Genomic DNA, 26019 nt, shown 5'->3' with positions numbered 1-26019 from the left:
TGCACTGGCCAGTGTTGCAAGAATAAGGAGGTTTTTAGCAGAGGCAGCAAAATCTGGGGAAAACAAAAAAATACACGGGAAGGACTACAGTGAAAAACCAAGCAATGAGGAACATTCTCATGTGAAGTGGTGTGGTTGAGAGGAACTGAAGCTGCTTACATAAAATGCAAGGAGGTGAGGAGAAGCCTAATGTACACCTTTTATAGACCCTGCACAGAAAAAGAGACTTTAAGTCCACATTGCAGAATTTTGGTGTACCCACTGTCAGATCAGATGTGTTTGTTCTAAGAACCACTTAATTTCCTTACTGTACATTAACACTTTTCATTAAGTGTCAGTTGCAGGTTAGAACACAGGAGCTCACAGTGAGCAGTTAGCTGGTTGTTTGCCCATAACCAGTCATAAATAGCTTAATTGAAAGAATCGTGTGCAAATCATGATTTCTGTGCTAGTAAGCAATAATAGTATTCCTTTTAAAATAACAAAACACACTTGGCAAAACTTGGAAAACTTACTGTAAGAGCTCAGATGAGTAACCCCAAAAGAATAAAAAAAACTTGAGAAAATGCATCAGTCAGGTAATAGATACTTGTCAGTGTCCTGAGAAATGGAGACACTCCATTTGTTTTCATAGGGCAATATGAACTGTACTTTGGTTTATTTGTAAATACACAAGTGACTTCCAACTCAGGATGACGACAAATGCAATGTCCCAAACAGGATATGAGCAAGCTGGTGAGACACTGAAACAAGCAACCTAAAACTGGTACCCCAGAACCAGAGAGAAGTACAGGTGAGAAATAAACAGTAGCCAGTTCTCACTGCCCCTGCCCACCTGTGTGTCTGATCAGGATCATCTAGAGAAGACTACTGAGCTTGCAGGACTTTCCCCTGCACTTCCCCCCCCGCCGTCGTCTTGTGAATGATTTACAGCAGGTTTCATTGCCTTCCTCATCTTAATGGATGGTTTCTGCTACCAGTAGCCTTTCAATACCTTTGCTAACAGTTGAGCTTGCCAATGTTTCTTGGCAACTGCAGACTTTTTTTTGCTCTTCAATGAAGTGTGGGTTTGTGCTTCTGCATAACTAGGGATAAAGAGTGTGCTTCCTTGCATGTTGAACTGATGCTCCCCTCCTCTTAGGTCATGGCAGCCTAATGAGGTTTGCTCCCAAATGTGGAAAGCTAAGACTGCACACAGTTGAAAAGAGACTTTATTCTTTCTTTACTGTTTCATGCAGTGATCTCCGAGGTAAGTTTGATACAGTATAGAAAATCTTACTTGTGCTTTGTCAGCCTTAGTGGCAGAGGAGTAAACTGCCTGAAGTACTATTCTTCACTCAGAACATATGGATACAGAAGATGCATCTTCCTGTTGGATTGCCTCAGCTGTTCGCTGATACACCCAGAACTCTAGGGCAATCCAGATATTTGTGGAGGGTACCTCTTTCAAAGGAGACTTTCAGATTAAGGAATAATGAAGTCCATAGTTTCCTTGAAGATTCCTCAGTGCAAATCGTGCTCCCTCAGAGTCTTCTTGATGATTCCAAAGGAAAAGCAATTGTTCTGTCTCTTCCACCAGCTGCATTGGCCTGTCCTTTGTTGTTCCTATCTGAACAGTCTGTAGGTTGGGGCTCGCTCAGGTCATCAGGTGACTCAGGGTTGTTCTTCTGTGAAGTTACTCTATATGAAAGACTCTGGAGGTACAAAGGGCATGTAAAACACTTCCCTCACCTTTGAACACACATATGGGTAGTCACAACTCTGCCATTGCATAGTATGTTACAAGCAAAAAGGAGTAAGGTCCTGCTTCTGCTCTTTAGAGAATGATTGCAAGTAGGGATGTTAGATGTTGCCCATGAATTAGTTTCTGTACAGCTCATCTGCTGCAGTCCATCTCACCTTTTTGTACAGGGCAATAACATTCTCTCAATCAAAAAATTGATTTCTGCTGTCACCACCACCCTGGCCGTGTCCCCAGCATAGTATCCTTTCTGCTTTGTCTTCCTAGTTGAGTACTTAAGTCTTGATGCTGAGAGACATTCCAGGTGTTTCTGAAAGAACTCCCACCTGGTTGATTTCACTGATGGCTTCCAGTTGATAACTCTGTTTTTAGAGGCTCCTGAAGAGTTAATTTTTTTAAATGCATTTCCTAGTTTGTGAGCTAGTTCCTCAGTAGGTTTTTAAAAATTACACATCAGGTGCTTGTGGACCTTCTCATTGGTTTGTTGGTTCTATTTTTTTCCTACCTCCTGTGATAATTTCACCTTGAAATTTGGCTGTTCATGGCTGGTGTTACACAAAAAGCATTTGCTTTTTGATAATCTGAAATTAAGGTCATCCTGAAGGGATTAGTGGTTTTGGTTGGGGTTTTTTTGTTTGTTTTTTTTTTTTCTTTTTTCTTTTGAACCTGAGATTATTGCTGTAATGTTCTTTCTAAAGCTTCACCCTGTGTGGCTGACTGTATTTTATAGCCTTGGTGTCTGGAGTCCTCTTTATTATTAACTCTGGAAGTCCAGGTGCAATTTTCCTGGTGTAATACTGTTCTCCACTGAAGATCCAGGAGTTCCGATAACTGCATGCAGCATTCATCCACTGTTAGAAAACCTTGAATGTTTTCCAGTGATGGGCTGTGTTCATCGTACCAGTGAGCGAGTGATGTTGGTAGCTAATGTACTCAGTGTTGCCATTTGGCATGTGTGTTTGAGACCACTTGGTCTTTTGATGATACATTTACTTTAGCATCCAGAACTGTGGTAGGGCATCTACCAAAGATGGTAGTGCCTGCTTCACGAGCCCCTCTTGACTGATGAAATTCTGACATTATTTACAAATTGGTGTTGTGTTGGTATGGAACGGTGCCTGTTGTTGAAGAAATAAGATTATTTACTACTAACCAGCTTTGAGATATGGAATCTTCAGATGGCCTTTTTTTCCCCCCTGGGGATGGTGCTCTAACAAATAACACCCTTACTTTGGGAGTTAGTTTACTTGCTTATTTAAGAACAGGGTGCAGAGCTCACTCTTGGGTGAAAGACTTGACCTACTGTGATTGAGCAAGCTAAAAAAAAAAAAGTTTAAGAAAATCCTCAATATCTCATATAAGAACACTTTGTTTGCTTACGAAGTAGCCTTATGCTGCTGCTTTTGTTCTTACCAATTTGTTATGCTAGACAAGTTGAACACCAGTCAGTAACTTTAAAAGACTGAAATGGCAACTTCAAAATCTATGTTATCCATTTGAAAATGTAGAATTGTGTTGTCAGACAGTAGAGTTGTATCATGTAACCTAGCATAAAATTTTAAGGTTTGAAGGAAAAGTAATACATTCTTTTTGTAAAAGCAATGATATACTAGCACTTTTGAAATGTGAATGATGCAGTATATAAACCAAAATGTACTCTCACTCTTTGCTTCCTCCATCAATTGAATTCTTTAATTTTGTTCTTGTTGAAAATAATGTTACAAAAGATATTCCATCTTTGTACGCTTTCTTGCCTCATTTACCTAGAATGCTGTTCTTGCAGGAAGGATTTAAAATTCGTCAGTGACATTGAGAAGGAAATGAGAATGCTTGTGGAAGCTGTGAATAAGGTCAGTATTCAGATATTCTGTATGACTTCTTATAAGAAACAGTTTTGTTTAGCTTGGGGGGAGTTTGTTACTAAACTTTATTAATACCAAGAGTTATGAGTTGATACTAGATTTGTTTGGGCTCCAATAGAGTGCACAATTTAATTATAAACAGAAGAAAAATTTTAGGAGACATAGCAGTTCAGGATCACTTTGGTGACAGCCAGGCTTTGTTTAAAGATTCAACCAGTGCTAGGCTTTAATGCATCAATGGATTATCATTAATTTTTAGATCTCCATTAATAAAGTGTTAATCGTCAAAGATTTAATGGTGCAGCCTTTGAAGAGGAAAGCCTAGGTTCTTCTGATCCTTGTAGTGGAACTTGCTCACAAATTTGTGGATACCTTCCTGCATTTGCCAGTGTGTGAGGTAGTTGTCCTCCTTCTGTAACAAGACTCTGATTCAGCCACAGGTGTTTGGCAGGCTCCAGTACACCTAGAGAGGTTGATCCCACAGACACAATGATAGATGTTTCAATGAAAGCAGAATTCCACCTTCAGGCCTGTCATGTTAGCATACTCCTGGCTTGCGCTGTGCCTGACCCAGTATACGTGGTTTAAAGGACAGTGTAAACCATACTGTCCTCAGTTGCCCTTAGCTCAAGAAGTAGTTAATCTTCTGTAGAAAGGGTTAATTTCCTTCTCTGTAACCTCTGAGGACAGTTACCTAACTTATTCCTTCTCTTTTATGTATGATGTTTCTTACTTAATCTTTGTGCTTGTCCACCTGTCTAATGTTCTTTGCCCATTGTTTTCCATGTTGGAATGACAGTCTAAAAGGGGGCCATCTGTGTCGAATTATGTTCAGGCCCCTCCAACCTCAGACACCTGATAACAACTCTTCTGTGCATCTGTTAACAACTAAAAATAATTTGCCCAATGTTGTGTTGCCAGTGGTTATCCTATTTTACATGTACCATTATATACTGCCTTTATTATACACAGGTGTACACAAATACATATTTCTATATATATAACTGCATATCAAACCAAGATAAATGGGGGGGGGGGGGGGAGAAGGGCAATCACATGTCTTGAATCTGCAATATACAATGAATTAGTGATACCAAAAATGGCAGAACAAGAGAACCAGAGAGCTCAGCAGCATCTCCAATGCTCAGAGGTGGAAAAATATAAATACAAACAACAGCTGTGTCTGTCATATTTCACCCTTAGAGAGCATGTGATCTTTTAATTATAATGAGCACCCTTACATCTGGAACAGTCTATGTTTTGAGTACTTCTTTCAAAGTTTGTCTGCAGGAGCGATTTCATACCTAAAACCTTCTTCACAGGGGATGATGCACATTTGTCTCAAGTTACCACTTGTTACCACAAGTTACTGCTTGTAAGCTCAGAGTTGGGGATTTGCCATCCTTGTAAATACCCAAAACTCAACGAGACAGGGTGCTGAGCAACCTACTTTTGACGCTGGCTCCGAATGGCAGACTGGACCAAAGGACCTGAGAGATAATTTTTGACCTAAATTATTTTACAGTAACTGTAAATTAACATTCATTTTTATCAATGATTCAATACAATTCTGCTTCTGAAGAAGCTCAGCTCTATTACCAAACTCTTGTGACCTCACGCTTAAATTCACCTCAAAGATGTACAAAATAACGGTAGCATCACAGAACGGCTGAGGTCGGAAGGGACCTCTGGAAGTCATCTTGTCCAACCCACGCTGCTCAGGCAGGGCCATCTAGAGCCAGTTGCCCTGGACCATGCCTGGACAGTTTCTGAGTTGTCTCCGAGGGTGGAGACTCCACAATCTCCTTGGGCAACCTGTGCCAGCGCTCGGTCTCCCTTGCAGCAAAGGGAGCGTTTCCTGATGTTCAGAGGGAACCTCCTGCGTGTTCCCGCTGCCTCTGGTCCTGGCACTGGGCGCCACTGAACACAGCTTGGCTCCGTCCCCTTTGCACCCTCCCTTCAGCTGTTCCTAGCCATGGGCAGCATCAGCCCTGAGCCTTCTCTTCTTCAGCCTGAACAGTCCCAGCACTCTCAGCCTTTCCTCAACGGAGACACGCTCCAGTCCCTTCGTCATCTTTGTGGCCCTTCACTGGACTCACCCCAGTATGCTCATTTCTCTCTTCTACTGGGGAGCCCAGACCTGGACACAGGACTCCAGGGATACTGGTAGGCTCCTCTGCTGCAAGTGCGCGTCGCTGCCTCATGTTCAACCTGGTGTCCACCAGGACCCCCAGGTCCTTTTCTGCCACACTGCTTCCCAGCTGGGTGGCCCCCAGCACACACTGGTGCGTGGGGTTGTTCCTCACCGGGGGTGGGACTTTGCACTTCTCCTCGCTGAACCTCCCCAGGTTTCTGTCAGCCCATTTCTCCAGCCTGTCAAGCTCACGCTGGGTGGCAACGTGCCCCTCTGGCCCACCAGCCACTCCTCCCAACTTCATCATGGGCAGACTTGCTGCGGGTGCATTCTGTCCCGTTGTGCAGATCGCTAATGGAGGTGTTAAACCTGGCTGGTTGCAGTGTACAGCCCTCCTCCTCCCCTGCCAGGGTACACTGCTAGTTACGGGCCTCTAGCCAGACTCTGCGCCACTCGTCAGCACCCTTCGGTCCCGGCCATTGAGGCAGTTTTCAATCCGCCTCACTGTCTGCTCATCCAGCCCCTGCAGCAATAGCTCGGGGGCCTGAGGCAAGTGGGAGACAGTGTCCCAGCCCTTACTGAAGGTCCAGCAGACCCTAGCCACTGCTCTCCCCTCATCTACCAGGTGTGACACCTCATCACAGAAGCCTATCAAGTTGGTGAAGCCACGCTGTCCTCCTGAGGAGTTTCTTGTCCTTCCTGTATCGGGAAGTGTGTTCCAGGGTGAGCTGCCCCATCACTCCCCCAGGGACTGAGGTGAGGCTGACCAACCTGTAGCTCCATGTGTCCTTGCCCATCTTGAAGATAGAAGTGACAGCATGTGTGGAGGCCATGCTCTGTTCTTTCTTTTCCTTTAAAATGGTGGCATGTATGGTGTAAAAGGGAACATGTCCCTTGCACTGTAAAGTTAACATGGTTTTCTGCTCAGTTCTTTCTCTTGCATACCTTTTATTTTTATGTCTGGAAGTCTGAGGCTTTATTTTCTCTCTCGTAAGAGTCATCGTTCATCTTGCAATCTACAGGTATCTATGTTGTCTCAGGCATGTCTCTACCTGTTGTTACCAATGTTGCTCTTTCAGGCCTGTGTCCAGCCTGACCAAGTCAGCTCCCACTTTTTATGTAGCCAAAGACTGGATTAATATGTTTGATGTGGCATTATGCAAGGAGACTGTTTTTAGTTTTTCTTCTGCTATGGTCCCCGAGTCCTCCTTTCGCTTGAGGCTGTGTTCAGTTGTTTGTTTTTCATGACTCCTGAATCCTTTCTGACTAAAGATGTGGCTTATTTTCTTTTCTAGATGTAGAGCTTTACTTAATTGTATTAAAAGCATTTTGCATGCTACTCTACCAAGCATTCAGGTAACTGCCTGTATCAGTACTGTGTCTTTCATACTGATTACTGTTCCTTGGGCTTACATGTTTCTCTTTGACCTTTTTACTTTTTGCACTGTGCCTTTGGAGATACCAGCTTCAGCTTAACTGAATAAATGGGTAACAAAAAGGGGTTTGATACTTACAAGTTTTAACATTGATGTGCTTCAGCTATGTCAGTATATGACTTTGTTTACCTCATGAACATCTGTTCCCCTAGACTCATCGCTACATACTCATCTAGCATAGCAGAGTTGTCATCGTTGATATATGTAAGCAGACAAGACCGGAAACATTTATATCACCTAGCTCTGCATACAGACAGAAATTCTGATGTTTTTCTGAGCACTGAACTAGCACCACTTTTTTTAGAGCAGGCATTACTAGTCATCGTAAATAGGTACAGAATTTGTGGAGTTTTATGTGCTGGTAGTGTTGTCATAGGTGGGAGGCTTATTGTTGTTTATTACCAAATAAAGTTTACATCCTGACAGCATGTGATTACCCTGAAGACTTATGGAAATGAATGATCACAGTTTCCGATCCAGTTACTATTTGTTAACTGAGCTATTTTACAATCTAAGAGGAGACAGACATTAACCCCCTAATTACAGGTAGCTGTAATGTACCTCTTTGTGGTGGTCTTCACATTTATTTAGGTGACTGACCTTCTGTAAATCCACATCGACTACTCCTAGTGGCCTTCTACTTCATGTACCTAAAAATGGCTTCTGAAAGGATTGATTTTTTCCCTGGGCTTTGAAGTGTAGCTGATCAGCCTATATGTAGTTCTTGGGTGGATTGGGGCTTTTTGGGGGTTTTATTTTTGTTTCAAAAATAGTTGCAGCAATTACCTTTCTCTAGTTATTGGGTTCCTATACCATTCTCCGCAGTCTTTCAGAGATGACAGAGACTGGGACATCATCCTGGTCTCTCAGCACTCTTAAATACACTGCCTGCAGTCCCAGGAACTTCTATAGGTTGGGGTTTCTGTAGAAAACCCTGACTCAAACTCATTCTACTACTGGTGGGGGTTTTTCCCCTTGAACCCTGTCTGTAGACCCAAAGACCTAGAAGACTTTGGTGACAACAAAGGCAAAAACTGAAGGAGTTTGAGTGCTTGAGGCAGACTAAAGCATGGAGTGTCTCATCCTCCATCTGCATTTGCTGTTACAAAGTCACCCAGCCCATTACAACAGGGCTTACAGGGCCCTGCTTTTTTGTTTGTTCTTTTACTATTTATATAGTAGCCAGTGTCAAATCAAGCATTACCAGTCTTTAACTGAAATTATAACTGCAGTTTTGTTTTTACTTAAAAAGTCTGTTAATGCCATTACATGGTAGATTTGCAGATAAACAGCTTCTTTGGTAGAAGCAAATCAGACATCCTTGTAGTTATCTACAGTATATGCATTGGAAAGCCAGCCTGAAAAATAAAATCAGATCTGATGGATCATTTCTGGAAAAAAAATCAGAAAAAAATAATTTTATAGTGTTTCTTTGGGATGTGAGTAGAATGGATGTATTCAGGATTTGTATTTCAAACTTAAAAAATACATGTGTGTGTTTACTTTGAGGTGATGGAAACCATAGACAATACATCTTAATTTTTGGGAAATAAATGGACATTTTAAGATGACTTTCCTGTTAATGCTGAGGTATTAGCAATCTATGATTCTAATTTTGTCATAGTAGCAAAATTTTAGAGGTAGAAGCGCTTTTTTTTTCTTCTTTCCCTGTTACCCCCCTCGAAGGAAAACTTTACCTTTTTTCTTTCTTTCTTTTTCTTTTTTTTTTTTTTTTTTTTTTACTTTTTCTTTTGAATTCAGGGCAAGCATACAAAGAAGAGCCATTGTTACCCACCAATGAACAGAGATCACCGCAGAATCATCCATGAATTAGCTCAGGTTTATGGCATTGAAAGTGTGAGCTATGACAACGAACCAAAGCGTAATGTTGTTATCACTGCAGTGAAGTACGTAACTCATTACTGTTTTCAGATCTGTTAACTGTAGTTTAAATAACTGGATTTTTTTATGACTTACTCAAATGAGTTTATTTACAATGTGATTTGAAACATGCAGTAACTTTCAGTAGAAATTTTTTCTAAAGTAGTTTTTAAATTGATAATTTCATAGACTTCTATTTCCACTATTCGAGTAAACCTTCAGAGAAGAAATCCCAATTAGAAATAAAAAAGCTAAGAAAAGATTTTGCAAGGCTCTTTTCCATTCATCTTAGCAGTAACTTTTTGTCTTTTTTGTCATCAGCTAAATTTGAGAGGTATCAAAGATAGTGTCATAAAATTTTATGAAAACTAATTGCTGGGCTGAGAAGTCGTAACTAATTTGCACCTTCTTTTGAAAAAAATTGGTATTGGAACTTGTTCTCCCACCTATTTGAACCTGTCATAGATTATACTCCCTCTTTAGTGGATAAAGAGGGAGCTGGAATTACTGCAAATTGAAAAGATTTCTAAGCAAGATTGGAAATATTTGGGGAAGACCCATATAAGGCAGCTCACATTAGAGAAGGAAATGAAGGGAATGTCGCTGGGTGAAAAGCAAGGTGATTGCACTGGAGACATAGTATGGGAAGGTTTCCCAAACCTGATATCAAGGCTTCCTTGATTCTGCTGCTCACTGAGCAGTATATTTAATTTAGCATTGTCAAATTATAGTTCTTTGACAACAAGTTGTTTTTAACTGTAGATATTGACTGTAGTTATAAAAACCCCTGTCACCATCTGTGCTGTGGTGCCATGGGCTGCTCCTGAGCCTGTTCATGGGTTGGTAGCTTAGCCACAATCTGGAATTTTTTTCCAGGCGAGTTGGAACACTGCTTTGATACCCTTTTCTGTTTTCATGAAACAATTAAAGATACTCTTTTTGTTTCTAGAAAAGGAAAGAAAAGAGATCATATTTGAAAAAGCTTATTTAAGAAAAAGAAATTGATAGGGGAATGAGAAATTAATGAAAAGTGTGTGAGCAAGGAGCAGGACAGGTGACTAAGCTTTAAAAACAAAGACGTATCCTACAACTTGAGAATGGGAGGCGTTCCTCTGTTGTCTGAGAAGAGATTGCATACTTGCTCCTTCCCTTGTGGTGTTTGGGGAATGGCATACCATGCAGAATGAATACGTTGCCATTTCAACTTTGCCGCTCTTACAGACACTGAATGGTCTACTAAGGATACTCTTCAGCTGCGTAGCAATGTTTCTTATTTCAGTGGATTCATCCAAAGCTGCTTTTTATTGTCTTATTTGCCACTACTTCAAGACATAAAAAACATTTAAGCCTCAGAAAAGGGATAGCTCAAGTTTCAGGATGATATTTTTGAGTATTTCACAACAGCTCTTCAAGTCCATGGGCTAGTAGTCACCAGAAATTCCATGTTTTGATTCATTTTGTTTCATCTGAGTCTAGATAATTCAGAATGATGCCAGGCAAAGAGACTGTTCTTCCTCTTCACGCTCCCCATTGTCATTGAAATGGTAACACTGCCATAGAGGTAGGTCAGAGGAGTGAGAAAGTCTCCTTGGTGCTAAGAAAACTTTCTCCAACCAGACTTCTTCCTCTTCCAGATATCTAGGAGCAAACACCACATATCTGCTTTGCCCTCAGTCCCTGTGCTCATCATCATTCCACCACATCAGTAAGAGCTGGTCACATTCGCTGCATGTACAGCACTGCCGCTGTCTGGCCACGTAGAGAGTGTTGCCAGTACTGACTGTCAGGGTTGATCTGAATTACAGTTCTGGTGTTGTTTGAAGACCCTGAGCGAATCCTTGCAAGTGCCCTTATCTGTGATTGTCGTCTTTGCAGTTGCTATCTTTTGAGCAGTTGCGATACCAGCTTCCTTCTGATCCAGACTCAAACGTTATGTCCAGACTGTGTGGTGAGAAGGGGAGGGCTTTCTCCTCCAAGTTGAAGCATGTGCTTCACTGTACCTGTCAGTGTTTTCCTGAAGTCTTTTACTCATAAGAATTTCTTCCTCTACAAATAACTCTGGATGCCAGAGCTTGTTAAGGGGTATCTGCTTGTTATATAGTGACTGCTGTTTAAGCAGCTTGTATGAACTTGAGACATCCTGAAAGTGTTTTTGAGAACAGTCATCCCTGTAAGACCCATCCTTTTTCCTGTACTTTGCAGGAAAAACAATAGGGTCAGTCTCCCCTCATGACAAAGAGGACTATTCAGGAAGGTGATGAGGTCCCTGCACATTGTTCTCACTGAGAAAGCCACATCCTGCCACACTTGAAGTGTTCTCTGTTCTTCACCCAGGATATTGTTTCCTTTCAGTGAGGTCAGTGTGGAAACATTTCACAAGTGGTAACCCAGCAGCAGGCTATGCAAGACCAGCAGGAACAAAGACATAAAGAAATTAAACCCCCTATAACTGCACGGAACACCCTTATTGGGTCATGGCAGTTGCATCACAGAAGACAAAACCTGTACATCCCAGTGGCAGAGTTGCAAGGAAATTTATGTTGTGAGGAAACAGAATTATTCTTTGGCTTCTTTAAGTTTTTCTGGGCACATTTCAGTGCTTTATCTCCAGGTACAAGTTTATTTCAGTTGATAAGTTAACTGTCTCTGCAGCCTTTCTGGTGTCTGGAATAACTTCACTTCCAATGTGACAGAAGTTCTGATGACTTCCTGAAGGTATTTTATTACTTTAAGGACTTTCATTCTGCTCTACACTCTAGGAATTTTCTCCTCTGCCTCAAGGAAAAAGCTAACTTCTCTCCCCACCCCCTTTGCAATCACAAAGGCCTTTTCCAATGACTGCATCTCAACACCTGTAACCTCTGAGGCTTTTTGAGCAATTTAAGCATAAATAATACTACAGGTCAGCAGCCAAAATGGTTTTAGCAGCATTACTCCAGAAAAGAGCTACATCTCTTTCAATTTTTCCTTCAATCATGACATTGTTTGCCCTCAGAATAGTGTGTGTTGCCTCTCGACAGCTTATGACACAGAATATGTGAAGTCTAAACCATCAGGTGACTGACAGCCACTTGCTTCATTATTCCACCCAAACTGTATCAGCTTTTGGAGACACTTCTCACAAAAACTGCTCTGTTTGGAAGCTGATGGATCATTATTGCAAAGCTACATGGAGGCAGTTCCGGATAGGTTAGTGGGCAAAGAATTTTGTAGTAGCTCATACCAAAATGGATCAATGTTGATACATCCTGGAGGGCGGAAAATTGAATTTCCAGTCTTGAAGAAGAAAAATTTGAGTCCTGATTTCACAGGTCAGTTGTATACAGTGGGCTATCCTGATGTCACTACCAGTGCTTTATAGTCAGCAGGTAGGTAGTTATGCTCTCCTCACTTTTCCCTGGAGTGCTGCTGAAAAATTGTCATATTTCTGTTGCTTGGGGCAGGCAGTTGTCTTTTTTCCTTACTTTGAGAATACATTAACAGAATGGCAACTTTCCTATCAAAATGTCCAAAGTACTTGCAGAGTCCTTTGATTCCATCTCCACAGTTCTGTTACAACCGATGATAGATAACAGTGATTTACGTTAGCAGGAAGGGAGGATCTGCTTACTTCCTTCTTTCAAGCAATGAATTAGTCAAGGAGTTTTTTCCATTTTACATCTATTTAGTTGAATTCAGTTGTTTGATTTTCTTTCAGATGAGCTGAATATGATCGGCTGTTTCATTTCTTTTGGGGTTTTGTTTTTTTTGGTGGTGTTTTTATTTTTTTTTAAACCAATGATTAGAAATATTCAGAGAATTTCTGGGGAGATTGGAGTCAATCTAGTGTTGTCCTGTGTGTCGCCAAGGCACCCAGGAAGTTGTGTACATTTTGCTTGAGTGGGAGTTCTTAGACTTTTGTCTCTAAAGCATCTGTGGTTTCATGGCTGGATAGTCTGCTGTATCTCTCTTCTGGGTTTGGGTTGTGAGGGTCTTCTTGGAGGGACACTAAATCTTGTCAAAGCACAGGACTAGGCCTTGATGTAACCAAAGGGAATTTCCTCTTAACTGTCCACAAGGCTTTGATCCCTTCTTATTTTTAAAGGCTTGATATATTAACCCTCTACATCCTGGGAGCATTTAACTTAAGAGTAGAGCTTACAAGCAGGATTTAGCCTGACATTTTTTGAATTAAGTGAGATACTTCACTTTACTTGGTGAAGGCCTTTCTACTTTTTTTTTTTTTTTTTGCCTATTTACTTCCAGTCAGTTGGGTTTCCATGTATTTGCACCCCACCATTTTTAACAATGGAAGAAGACAACAAAATATTCTCCCATCTACTTTTGTCCTCTTTTAGTCTTTTCAGGTAGAACTCTACAGTTGAGAGGTAACTGAGATGATATGGGAGCATTTGGCTTTTTGTGCCAGGCTTGGAGCTAAAGGAGAGGAGGAGTTTTTACCCATTTAGTACAAGAAGGGAAAGTTAGTTGTTCTCAACTGATGAGACACTAGTATACTTGCTGTTGGAATGGACATGTGAACATAATATAATCCTGAAAAAATTATGGTCAGTGGCAAGTGGGGTTGTGGGTTTTTTTTCCAAATAGTGAACATTTTCGGTGCAGGGGAGGTGAGGACACTTTGAACTGATGACCTGTGTTTGCAGGGTTTTGCAGTTCATTTGAAAAGACTGTCAGTACTCGGTTTAAAACAATACTGAAATGGGGTCAGGGACCAGCCTGCCATAGTTTAGCAGACTTCTGACTTACCTTGAGAATGTTGTGGAGTTTATCTGTCTTGCTACAGTATCACAGGAATTGGGCATTCTATTTTCAGAACCGATGGAAACAAGACACGATAGAAGTAAGACAAATATGTTGGGAATGAGATAATTACTTAATTTTTTTAAGCTCTGAAGCAGAGCTAGTGTTTGTGTACTGATGTGAGATTTCAACTGCTTAGAGCTCTGAAGGGAGATGGGGAAAAAATTAACACCTATGTGACAAAGCATGGAACTCAACACATGTACAAGCAATTGTTTTGCAGAATTTATTGCTATTTGAAATGTAATTTTGAAAGGAACAAGACGAGCTTGAAAGTAGGAATTTAATTTTATTAGTAAATGCAGAGAATCTTGTGGTGTAGAGGACTGCTCTGGAAGGAGTTTATTTTTAAAATTCATTAATAAAATAAACAAGGAGGAAACATTATTTAGTGATTGACATAGAATCATAGAATCACTTAGGTTGGGGAAAGATCCTTAAGATCATGGAGTCCAGCGACTGACCTAACACTACCAATTCCACTGCTAAATCACATCCCTAAGTGCCTTGTCTACACATCTTTTAAACACTTCCAAGGATGGTGACTTGGCCACTTCCCTGGGTAGTCTGTTCCAATGCTTGACAACCCTTTCGGTGAACAAATATTTCCTGCTGTCCAATATAAAACATTCAGGTAGAAATAGGAAAACAATCCAGTTTAGTGTACCAGAAGTAGTTCGGTCTTCAAATGTTAGCAGCATGTGTTTAGAGGAAGGTACAAGAAGAGTTGGAAACTGACCTTGTCAAGGTTTAAGAATTTTAATTTATTCAGCTTATTTCCCCCCAAGAAAAGATGAAAAAGAAACTCTGAATGGAAAAGAGGCTAATTGTGGAAGGTTTTTTAGTCTTGCAGTTGAATCATAGTGGTGACTAGAAGCTGAAATAAAGCAAGCTTACTCTTCTAAGTGGTTCATGAATTTATAGGAAATTTTTAAGACTTTTCCACAGCCTATTAGAGATACAGTGTGTTTGGTAATTATTTGGAATTTTTAAAGTAGATGCCTTTTTGGAACAATCTTTCTAGGGTTTTTTTCTGGGTATTTTTTTAATATCCTTCCTCTTTCTCCAGCCAGTGCAGCCTTGGGGCATGGACTGCCGCACTGAACTTCACAGCCAATACATGCCTAAAGCATATAAATATAGATAACAAAGTACACTGTCTTCCTATACTGGAGGAAACATTGTCCTGCGCCACAGCCACAGGGTGGCCCCTTGTATCGCAGGTGGGACAAGCACAAGTAGGGTGCTTCACTGTGTGGTTGTGGCCATATAATAGCAACTAGTGTGGAGGGCAGGAACAGCTGATTTCGTTGTTTGTTCTTTTTTTCCCTAATGCATGTTTTTTTTCCTGATCTTGTTCACCTGGGCTAGCTGACAAGGAAGAGGCAGTGTTGCTGTATTATTCCTGGCAGAGCGCTGCTTAGCAGGGCTACTTTGAGAGCAGTGATAAACAGGTTTAATATGACTTACTGACAGAGTTGAAGAACAGGATTTCAAAACGTTAGGTAACACATGGTGAAGATGCAGTGAATTGTATTTACGTGATGCTGGGTTAAACTGTTAAGTTGCTGCTTCCAGTCTTCTGTCTGTTCTGTAGAAAAACAGATTTATGTTGCCCTAGAATGCAAGTATTGCATTTTTGGTTTTTCAACAGTTGATCACGTTGTGTACTTTGTAGTAGAAAGGAGTTGTGCACTTCACATGCAGAAAGGAGGGGGTCGGGACAGTGACACGTCTTGTAAGCTGCTTCTGCATCTTCTATAGACAGTGATCAAGAGACATATAGGATACTGGATATCTTGTTCTTGGTAATGAAGATGGACTTTGCACACTATTGGTCTTCATGATTGGAAAATTAAGTATTTGAATAGATGATTTAAGTATGCAAATATAAACTCTGACACCAGATCTGCTACTTAAAAATGCAACTTTTTTGCCCTGACTTCTTAATGAATATAATTTCCTATTGAATAAAATAATCTTTCTTTTATTTCTCTAGAGGGAAATCATTTTGTCCAAGCAATACCTTAACTTCTGTGCTAGATAAAGAAATGCAGAGCAGGCCTCCGCCTCCTATTCCTCATTACAAACAAACAGATAAGTAAGGAATTTGTTTTTAAAACATTATTCTTCAGTTTCGTGCCGAGTTGAGCGTGTTCCTGAGCTTCAGCTTTACACACCCTGTTTCTTTCTTTCCCCACACACAGCTTTGGAGCTTACAGCCTGCACTAAGATTTTCTTTCCACGGAAGTAAACCTGAAACAAAGTGCTAAGAAAATGTAGCTAAGATTGGTTATGGGGTGTAGGAGTAGTTACATAACAAATATTACAGAGGGTTTATTTTTTAATAAAGTTTAACTCTTCTGTGTAAAAGAACAGCGTCTTACTGGCATAGAATTATTTATTTGGACAGGTAGCAAATGTATTTTTCTTGTGTAGATATGACTACACGGTTGGCCAAAAGGTGAACTACCGTTTTTCTCAGATAGTGAAGCCTACTGAAGTTGGGGATACATAAGGCTTCTTGGTGAACAGTCTAATAGAATAGTCTGTACTTTGTATGGCCTCCAGCTTCAGGTACCTGTAGTCGTCTCATAGGTACGATTATTCTTTAATGGATGGCTTATTCTTTGTTCAGGTTTACCTTTCAGAACTTTTTTCCTCAAGTTATTTGCAAATTAGCATTTCAAATCATGTTCTGTGAAGTACCATTTGCAGGAAGGGATAGCTTAATTTAGCAGTAACTACTGCAGTAGCTATGGGGTGTTTAAGGTCCTGCTGGAATACAAAGTAGGCTGTTCTGATTTAAACTGTTTCAGAACTAAGCATCTAGAGCGAAACACAGGTCTAAAATGACTGCTTACAGTGTAACTCAATGTGAATTTGAAGAAGGCTGTTACTCTTTGTTTCCCCTTAATTCAGTTGGATTCCTGTCTTCAGTGACCCTAATGAACAGGTGTTATGTGGCCAAAATAATAAAAAAAAGGGGGGGGGGGGGGGTGGCTTTAGCCATTTATTTTTAATTACTAGGCATGAAATATCTTTTAGATGTGCTTGATTCTACAAATTCTCATTTTGTCTTAAGAAAAAAATCTTTACAGTGTTTAGATTTGGTATTACCATATATTTTTGTTACTCTTGCTTTTAAAAGCAAGCAGATTTGATCATCAGCTCACTTCAACAGTATTTTGCTTTTTTTAAAAGGCATGTTGAACATTTAGTCTTCAGAACAGTATAGTTTTTGTAATACCAGTAAATGGTATTTTCTGGTAAAAACCCCAAACAAATTATATCAATCCAGCTACACACTGATGTATGTTGATTTAATAAAATTGGGGTTTTTTTTCCAAAAATCAGTTAACAAACGCTTTCTGGAGCAGAAGATATTTCCATTAAAACATAATTTGGAAATGCATGTAATTCACTAGTGCAATGTGTATATGCACACTGAGACATTATGGGAGTTTTTTATTTCAGTTTACTTTGTATCTTGTTTTTCATGCCAGTAAGTAACATCTAATATTCTTATAATTTCAGGAGTAGTGGAAACAGTGGTTTATCCAAACCATTAAAAGAAGAGCCGGTAATTGATTACTTTGATGTCCAGGACTGAAGTGATTGAAATGAAATTTAATACAGAAGCTTAGAGGTGAAGATACTAAGTTATTGTGTGAGGCGCTTTTTGGTTATCTGTTAAATGATCAGTTGTTCGGTATATTCATGATTTAACATCTAAAGTTACATTGATTGTGGTACTTTAAAAAGTTACGCATTTTTACAGTTTACATAACTGCATAATACCTAACAATAGTGTAACTTTTCAGACCTGGGTTTGGTGCAATTCTTTATCTAATGTGCTGTTAGAATGATGTAGATTCCATTGATGCCTTCAGAGTAAGAGAACAAATATATATTTTTGGGGGTAGTAAGAACAACAGTAAATCTCCAAGATTTATTTTGACATATCTCACACAAGTTAAAATGGACCAGAAATAATCTGTGTTAAAAAATACTAGGGATTATATTAAAGTGTTTTCATATTTTATTAATTCACTTTTGTGTTAAAGTGGTGAATTTGGGAATTTGAGTTTCTCTTCTGCATGGAAGGAAATATAATATTTAGTCTGAATATGAATATACACACTATATGCCCACTTTGAGCAGAGTCTTCCTTTGGTCTATGAAAAAACAGGATTTGGGGAAGGTAGAGAATTAAGACTGCCTTTGCTTTCTCTCAAATTTGATTTGAAAAAACCAAACCAAACATAAAACAAATAAAACCCCGAAACTAAAAATCCCAAACACCCACCCCCAAAACAACCACTACCACGCCCCCCCAAAAAAAAATAAATTAATACCAGACCTTGAACAAAATCAGACTTTATATATTATTTTGGTGTTCTATTTGGTTTACTTTGTATTTAGATGTTAGCTTGATGGTCTGGGGTTTTTTTGCATGGTTTTCTTGGGGGGTTATCTTTTTCTGTACTGTGCAAGCTTAAGGTGAATCTGTGAAGTTTGCTTTAAGTATGTTACGAATTTGGAACAAAATTTGTAAAATTTATAAGACCATCTGTCTAAACTGTTTGGCAATGGAAGATCTTTGTTTTATGGGAAACGCCATGAAGAAAATGGGATGATGGTTTAAACGGTGAAGGACACCAAAGTGGTCTCGTAGAGGGTGAGTTGTTTCCAGACAATGAGTTAAGGTGGGTGACTATATCTCTGGGAGGTCTGATCAGAAGGGTGGCACAGCTCTGAATTTGAGTAATACCTGCTCACTTGAGGAGGTTCTCTGCACTGGTAACTTCAGTAACTCTGGTGCACTGTTCTAGTGTTCCTTGTGGCTGGCTGCATGTAGCACTATAGATGAGTCCCCTAGGCAGCATCGGAGCCTGCTCCTAACAGGGGCTTAGCATGGTGAAGAAGCAGATCTAGCAAAAGACTTGTCATTTGTTCATTTATTTTTCAGCCAGCTCATTATGGTGTAGCATGAGGTTTGTTGCCAAGAAAACGGAAGGCAGTTATTCATGCTTAGATTCGCTTACAGTTATCACGTGACCCTGAGCCTTAACGGTGAAGCATTCTGTGGCTACGTAATTGATCTTGAACAGCTTGTGGAACATGGTAGAATGAGCAGCAAACTCACAGCGTCTGTCCCCCATAATGTTTTGAAATTTAAAATGCATGCTGTTATTGCCGATTTTTGTAGGAGCTTATTTCACATTAAAAAAATATGCATTCTTAAATGTTTCTAAGGATTTGAAATGCGTATGCTTCAAGTAAAACAGCTACCAGAAGGATTCTCAACCCTCAAGAGTGTTCAGGCTTTTAATTTTCATGTAGTGGTTTAAGCTGGTTTTACCTTTTTTATATATTTTGTGGACATGAAAAATAAATTAAATTGACACAGCTTATATTGCCCTTAATTTCTTAAGCCAATTAATGTTTGATTCTACAGTGTGTACTGCTTTCCTAAGTTCAGCTGAAGAAATAAGTTACTCGGTGTCTTCCCAGGAATGTAGTTCTTCAGTCCCTTCATTGTGAGGAGTGTACCTCCTCGGTGCTCGCAGACAGGTATCAGCTCACTGTGGCCAAACAAAGGCTTAATTCTGGTTTCAAACCTCAGAGGGATGTTAATATAGCATGGTATGGTTCAAGCTCATAGCACCTGTTAGGGAGAACGTTCGTCGTTCTACTGCAGGGGCAGGGGCTCAGCAGAAGCTGGCACATGCATCCAGCAAGCTGAGAGAATAAAGCTGGATGCACATGCAGCTGCTGTACCATAGGTAGACTTAACATTACAGACAACCAGAGTGATTTAGTTGATCTTTAGTTGATTATTCTAATAAATAAAGCTGAAGCCCATTAACTTTTCACGCAGTTTCACATTAATATAGCTAAAACTGCACTTTTGCGCATCTGATCTGAAATTTAAAACTTAAAGGTTTTATAGCATTATATTTAGTTCTGCTCTTTGGAGTTTTTGTCAGATTATGGCTTTAACATAAAGTGTGAACCTTGGTGAGATGACTTCTGCTGTCAGGTGTTCTGCCGTGGCTTTTAATAAGAAAACCCAAGTAATCTTCAGCTTCTCAAGATGAGATTAATGATTATTACTGATTCTGTTCATACTGAGAAGTCGTAATTCTCATCACTAAACCTCTCAACTACATGAATGTGAAAACATTTTTATAGATGTGTTACACATCTAAATCATGGCTGTTGAAGGTGTATCTGTAGTTATGAAGCGAGTCACATGTACAGAAAAAGTTATTTTGAAATGCATTTTAATAGCTCAGTTAAAAACATACCATACATTTACCTGGGGAAGTAAATACCAAAAAGAAAGGATTTATGTCTGTCTTCCCAGAACAGTTACATAGCCTTAAGAAGGAACTCAGCAAAGTTTAACAGTGGTGCTGTCTTCTATGTTCTGGTTTGCTTTTGCTGCAGTATATCTGTGACTTTCATATGGAATAGTACTTAAAGGCTGTAGGTTTGATATCCGTGATAACTCATCTTCATATTGCACGTGTGCCTCATGGAAATATTTTTCAAATAGCTATTTTGTAAATCTGAGCTGGCCTTTACATCTTCTAACAGAAAAATGAGTGGATAAAAAATCCTTGCATCAGTGAAGTCAGTGACAGAAGTCCTGTTGACATCACTGGAACCAAGACTTAAGCTTTGATATGCTAGTCATTTTCCACAGCCTGAAGAGTAATATTTTCTTGTAAATTTATTTGAAAAAAGTACTCTGCAATAAGCATCTTTTGAAATAAATTGTGATGTCAGTTGGAATTCATGCAACTTCATGAAGTGCTTTTAAAATTGTGTATAAAATAGGCAGATACTTTCGCATTTGGGCTGTGCTATTGCCTATCTATATTGTTTAACATAAGTGCTCTGAATATTCAGTGCTTGGGTTTAACCTAAAATTGTGTAAGATGCATAAGTAGACTTCAATACTACTGTTTCTGTAGCAGTTTTGTACAGTATTGGCCGCATAATGAAATGAGCAAAGTAAAATTGTTCTAAAAGACATATTCTTAAGTTATTTGTGAAAGTTTTATATTTGACTTGATTTTTTTCAAGTTACTGGTATAAAATTACTTTCTCTATAAATCTGAAATAAATCTCGGTTGGAAGTTCAGTGTTTTGGAATTGTTTACAAGCTTTGTCTTGGTACTCCAAATTTGGAAGACTGAGATACCACAGAGAAACAATAAAGATTTAAACGGAAGTTTGGGGAGTCCTTTTCCTCAAGTTTTGAAATATGAGATGTGATTTCGTGGATTTGAAGAGATTTTAAGTGAATGATGTAAGGAGAGCGAAGCAAGTAAAGAGGGACTCCCCAGGAAAGGGAGAGTAAGGAGTATCTGCTGCCTTCTCGGGATTCAGCAGTACAGAAGAGATAATTATGAGAATATCTGAAAACGTACGTAGTGGTTACCTGAAAAACCCTTTACTATGTCAGCCTAAATGCTACTTGGCAATAAAACGTATGATTTTAACTCATCGTCCCTTCATTTTTGTTTGCCCACTGTTCAATTGTAATGGTGACTCTGACGAAGAGTGGGGTGGGGGGGGAGGATTAATGCTACTAAAAGGTCCTTGTGGACATTAGATTTAAAAAATACAGGATGACCAGTGTTGGGGGCGTGTGGGGGTGAAAACTTTGCCAACACAGTTTGGTAGATGGCAGGGAGACTCAAAAAGAAAACAATCTGAAAATCATTGAAATTACTTTAACTACTTCCTCCTGAAACTTCTGTAATGCCAAGTAATGCGTCTCCATTGGCAAAAGCCACAGAACTGAAGAACAGCAGCCGGAGAAAGGCAGCGCCCTGACCTGGTGTTTCAGGTGGAGTGCAAGATGGCTCAAAGAAATTCAATAAATGGTCTGAGATAGAGTTCTTGAAAGGCAGCTGAAAACCTTTTGCCTTACTGCCTCAACTGCCAGTAAGTTTGGACTGTACAGGATATTTTGGAGGACGAAGGTGGCATGTTGCAGCTATATAAGGATTGCAGAACAGTACTTCATTGGAAATCTCTGCCCTAAAAAAATACTTGCACTTCATTTCAGACCATTGTTGACTAGAAGGTGACCGAACATCACTGTTACCAGTGTGTGCAAATGGTGGCAGAAGAGACAAAACAATTTTGCTTTCTTTTCGCTTACCTTGTCCGTGTTTGGGAGTAGTCATTCAAGTCATGACATGGTCACAACAGTCCCCTATTATGTTCAAAATAATAAAAACTCTTAGATGCTACTGTTCAATTAATGTTGGTTTTCGAGTATTTTAGGCTGTGTAGATGCTAAATTCCCAGCAGAAGCCTTGCTACTTAACAAGTGCTGTTCTCATCCTTTACTAAGATGCTGAATCCATAAGATGGTTGATGTGCATACTTTTATTTTATACAGTTGGTTTTAACCGTGAACTGGAATACCAGAGATGTTGAAGGGGTGTCCTTTAGAAAGGCTGTGTTTAGGACACTCCTGAGCTCTAGACCAGGTTTCTTAGACTTTACCATCTCAGGATTTTTGGAGGACATAGCACAGCTTCTTGAGCAGAGGGAAGGAGACCATGATGTTGCTATCTTGGGAAAAGCCAGGTCCCAGAAGGATCCTGGGAATCCTTTGGTGTTAACAGGACTCTGTTGCAGGTAGCAACATGTGGATCCTTTCGGCTTCCAGCCAAAGGACAGGCGAGTGTGCCTGTGTGTTCGGTGGATGAAATCTGTTGCTGAACGGGCTTTGTTTCCTTCAAGAGTAGGGCTGTGGTCTGGGTGAGGTGCCCTTCTATGGTCTAGAGTTGTGTCTTACTCTGCCACTCCATGAGCTACTGTTTCCAGCACTGTATTTTAAGGCAGGTGTCCAGTTTTACACTTTGGAAAATACAGGTGTGTCTCACAACAGAAGATGGGTTTTGCCACTGAAAGAATCTTTTTCAGAAAGAGCGTAGACCAGTGCGCAGCACCATTATGGTGTTTCAGGGAATCCTCTGTAAACTGGTTTGGGCTCCATTGTTGTATGACCTCCTGTTGCCTGCTCTGGAGCTCTTTTTAGTGAAAGGAAAGGAGGGGCAAAATGAGCTGTTGTGTGGAGATCTGCTTTGCTTGCCCCTCACAACTTCTACTTTCTGTGAAATCGTGTCCAGGAACAGCCTCCCAGTAAACGGTTCAGCTTTCGACTGGATCTGAGGTGTGCATATTCCAATGTCCAGTCTTCTTGCTACCCACATTTACTTCCTTAAGTGTAGGAAACTTATTCTAGTCGGAGGACTAGAGGGCTTTGTTTGTAAGGAGCTGTAAGAAACTGAACTAAAAATCATGATCGCTACAAAGAAAAACTAATCTGTTAATAAAATACTTTTTTTATAGTAGATAGGAACCAAAGGGCTGTCACTTTCAAAATCGTGTATGTAGGGTAAGCTTACATGTTTTAATAGGGAGCATGGAGCATCTTTTATAAATCCTAAGTTATACAAAATAAAAGGCAGTGATGAAAACTAACTAGTGGAGTGGGAAGTGTTGGATAGTTGCTTGTCAAACAATGTACCAGCCTGTAGTTAGGAAGGAACCTTCTGGCCATTCTGGGCACATAGAGAGCTTGTCTTTTTTTTTAACAAGCAATTTAAGGGATTTCAGAATTTACTGCTTACCCAGTAAGTTAGATACCTCTTAACAGATACTAATCAACACTGTTTCAGGAAGCATTAATTAAAATCTTCAGTCAGTGCAGTAGCTCCTGGGGTAAGTACAGATTTAGGTTGCTGTTTAAATTCAGTATGTTGGCATCAATTAAATAGGTGCCAAAGTTTCTGATTAAGTATGTGTCGGTGCTTAGGAAGGGCAGCTCAGCAGCTTCAATCAAAGGCTTACGCAATTTAATTATTGAAGTACGCAGTCATTAAACAGGTATTGGATTGATGCCACCAATGAAATAACTCATTAATTTTTGTTTAAAGCCTGTTTCTTGTAACTTTATTAGGCATTTGAAGAGTGCTACATCTTAGCTGACGTCTCAGTGCTTACTAAGTAATGTAGTAATGCATTTACTAAGAAGTAGCTGATAAAGCCCCATATGAAATCAATGGCATTATCCCATGTTCTCCCATTTTTTCCAATCCTTGACTATGAGAAATTTTTAGTCTTCCGCCTAAATGTACACAAAGCCAGCCAGCTTGAATAGAATAACCAGATGCAACCATACAGGCTGGAGCCTGTTGTCTAGACAGCAGCTCTGTGTAGAAAGCCCTTGGGGGGCAGGGGTTCCTGGGGGGCAGCAGGTTGAACTTGAGTTAGCAGGGCAGCCCTTGCAGCAAAGGCAGCCAGCCGCGGGCTCTGCAGTGTTAGTAGGCACAAAGTCAGCAGGCTGAGGGAGGTGGTTACTCCCCCTCCATTCAGCACTTGTGAGGCGACTTCTGTGGTGCTGGGTCCAGCAGTGGGCTCACCAGTACAAGAGGGATCTGACTGGACTGAGTCAGAAAGAGGAGGACCACCACGCTGGTCAGGTGGAGGAGTACCTGACATACCTGCAGAGGCTGAATGCACTGGATTTGTTCAGCCTTACAGAGAGAAGAGTAAGAAGAGATCTTACTGCTGTGCACAACTAATGGGAGGGTATGGAGAAGACAGAGCCAGAGCGCACTGTAGGACGAGAGGAAATAGCAGAAGTTGAAACATGGGAAATTATGACTTGATACATGCAAAATAACTTCTACCACGAGGGTGGTAAAATACAGGATGAGGTAGCTCAGAAATGTTACAGAATTTCCTTCCCTGAAGACATTAAAAAGTCAAATAGATGAGAACCTGAGCAACCTACTCGAACTGGGCATGCTTGGTGCAGGTAATTGGACCAGATCACCTCCCTGCGGTCCCTTACAATCAATATGATCCTGCAATTCACAGTCAACCTAAAGCTATGCTCTTGATTCAGTTTTGGCCTTGAGCTTTAACAGTTCTTTTTCTACATACAAAGTTGCCTGTCAAAAGTGTTCATAGAGATCAATTAATCAAATTCTGCCCACGTCTTCGCTGGGCAAAGACATCTTGGCTGTTCTGACCTCCCCGAGTTTCCTTTTGAAGAGGCTGGTTATCATCTTAGTCTGGTTTACTCATCTTTATGAATGTTGCACGAAGTCTCCAGAAGTCACAAGCAATTCTATTAACAAGCTAATATCTGAGCGTTATATTTTGTCTTTTTCCAAAAGGCCGTGATTGGTTAATTGATAGAAGAGGTAATTCCACCGTCACATTGAAGCGTTCTGTGCTTACAGCTTCTGGCGGTTTTGTTCCAAATCTGACAGTTGGTCTGTTGTTGTTGTTTATTCTGATACAGCTTTTGTACTTTTCTAACATCTACCATTCAGTAGGTTTTACTCATTTATCGGTAGAATATCTTCTGACAGAGTGAATTGAATGAAACGAAATAAAATTGTCATGGTTTCCTAGGATCCCATAAGCTATATATGCAATTTTGTAACTCATGACAAGGCTGTAATCCTTCAGTTACTACAGTGTTTGCAGATTCAAAGATAGCTATAGTTAAATTCATATATTAATTTTGGGGATAATAAGAGCAGATTTTTAACAGAAGATTTAAGTGAATGAAAAAAATATTTCAATGTTTCATAACAGGTTTCTTTTGCATCAAAGAATGTCTAAAAAAAATCTAGAAAGGCATTGGCTTGAAGAGAGAGCTCCTGTTATTCTGAGATTAATAAAGCATTCTTTAAGTGTTACCTGATACTTAATTCCTTAATGATGCAAATACTTTTAATGGCCAAACAGCTTCTATTACCAAAAAACTTACTAAAGCCGAGTCAGTTAATTCTGTGGAATCGACATCTTGCCAGCTATAACGGAAAAGGTTTGTTTTCAGAAGCAAAAGGATTTGCAAAAAATAACTTGATTAGTGGCAGATGTGCTATTTTTCAAGTTAATATAAACTAAAAACTGTCATGCTGTAAAATATTTTCCAAAACGTTATCCAGGTCTACAAATTGAAAATATTAATGTGAAAGCAATTATATCAGTAAAAACTACTTTAGAATTATGCACATTTAGACCTAAGACTTCCCCTTTTTCCCACTAAGGTCACAGCTGAAGAGTACAATTTTGAATTTACTTTATAGCACACTGGCTCCCATC

At 39.9% G+C, this 26019-nt stretch overlaps 1 protein-coding gene across 2 annotated transcripts in view; it reads left to right on the top strand.

The window, feature by feature from the left end:
* The window catches only part of NFX1 (nuclear transcription factor, X-box binding 1), a 75125-nt gene extending 53751 nt beyond the window's left edge, over positions 1–21374 (top strand). The window contains exons 21-24 of one of the 2 annotated variants that reach the window (XM_040590271.1): positions 3525–3591; positions 8935–9080; positions 15857–15958; positions 17395–21374. In XM_040590271.1, the coding sequence (XP_040446205.1) occupies positions 3525–3591; positions 8935–9080; positions 15857–15958; positions 17395–17470 (391 nt within the window). In that variant the 3' untranslated portion in view covers positions 17471–21374. The remainder of the gene's footprint in view (positions 1–3524; positions 3592–8934; positions 9081–15856; positions 15959–17394) is intronic. The other variant, XR_005827376.1, reaches the window with a different exon arrangement.
* Positions 21375–26019: the final 4645 nt, after the last annotated feature.

The sequence above is a fragment of the Falco naumanni genome, chromosome 4 (assembly GCF_017639655.2).
Source record: "Falco naumanni isolate bFalNau1 chromosome 4, bFalNau1.pat, whole genome shotgun sequence".
NCBI classification, from domain to species: domain Eukaryota; kingdom Metazoa; phylum Chordata; class Aves; order Falconiformes; family Falconidae; genus Falco; species Falco naumanni.
Note: the sequence above shows the minus strand (reverse complement) of the source record. Positions and strands in the feature narration are given on the sequence as shown.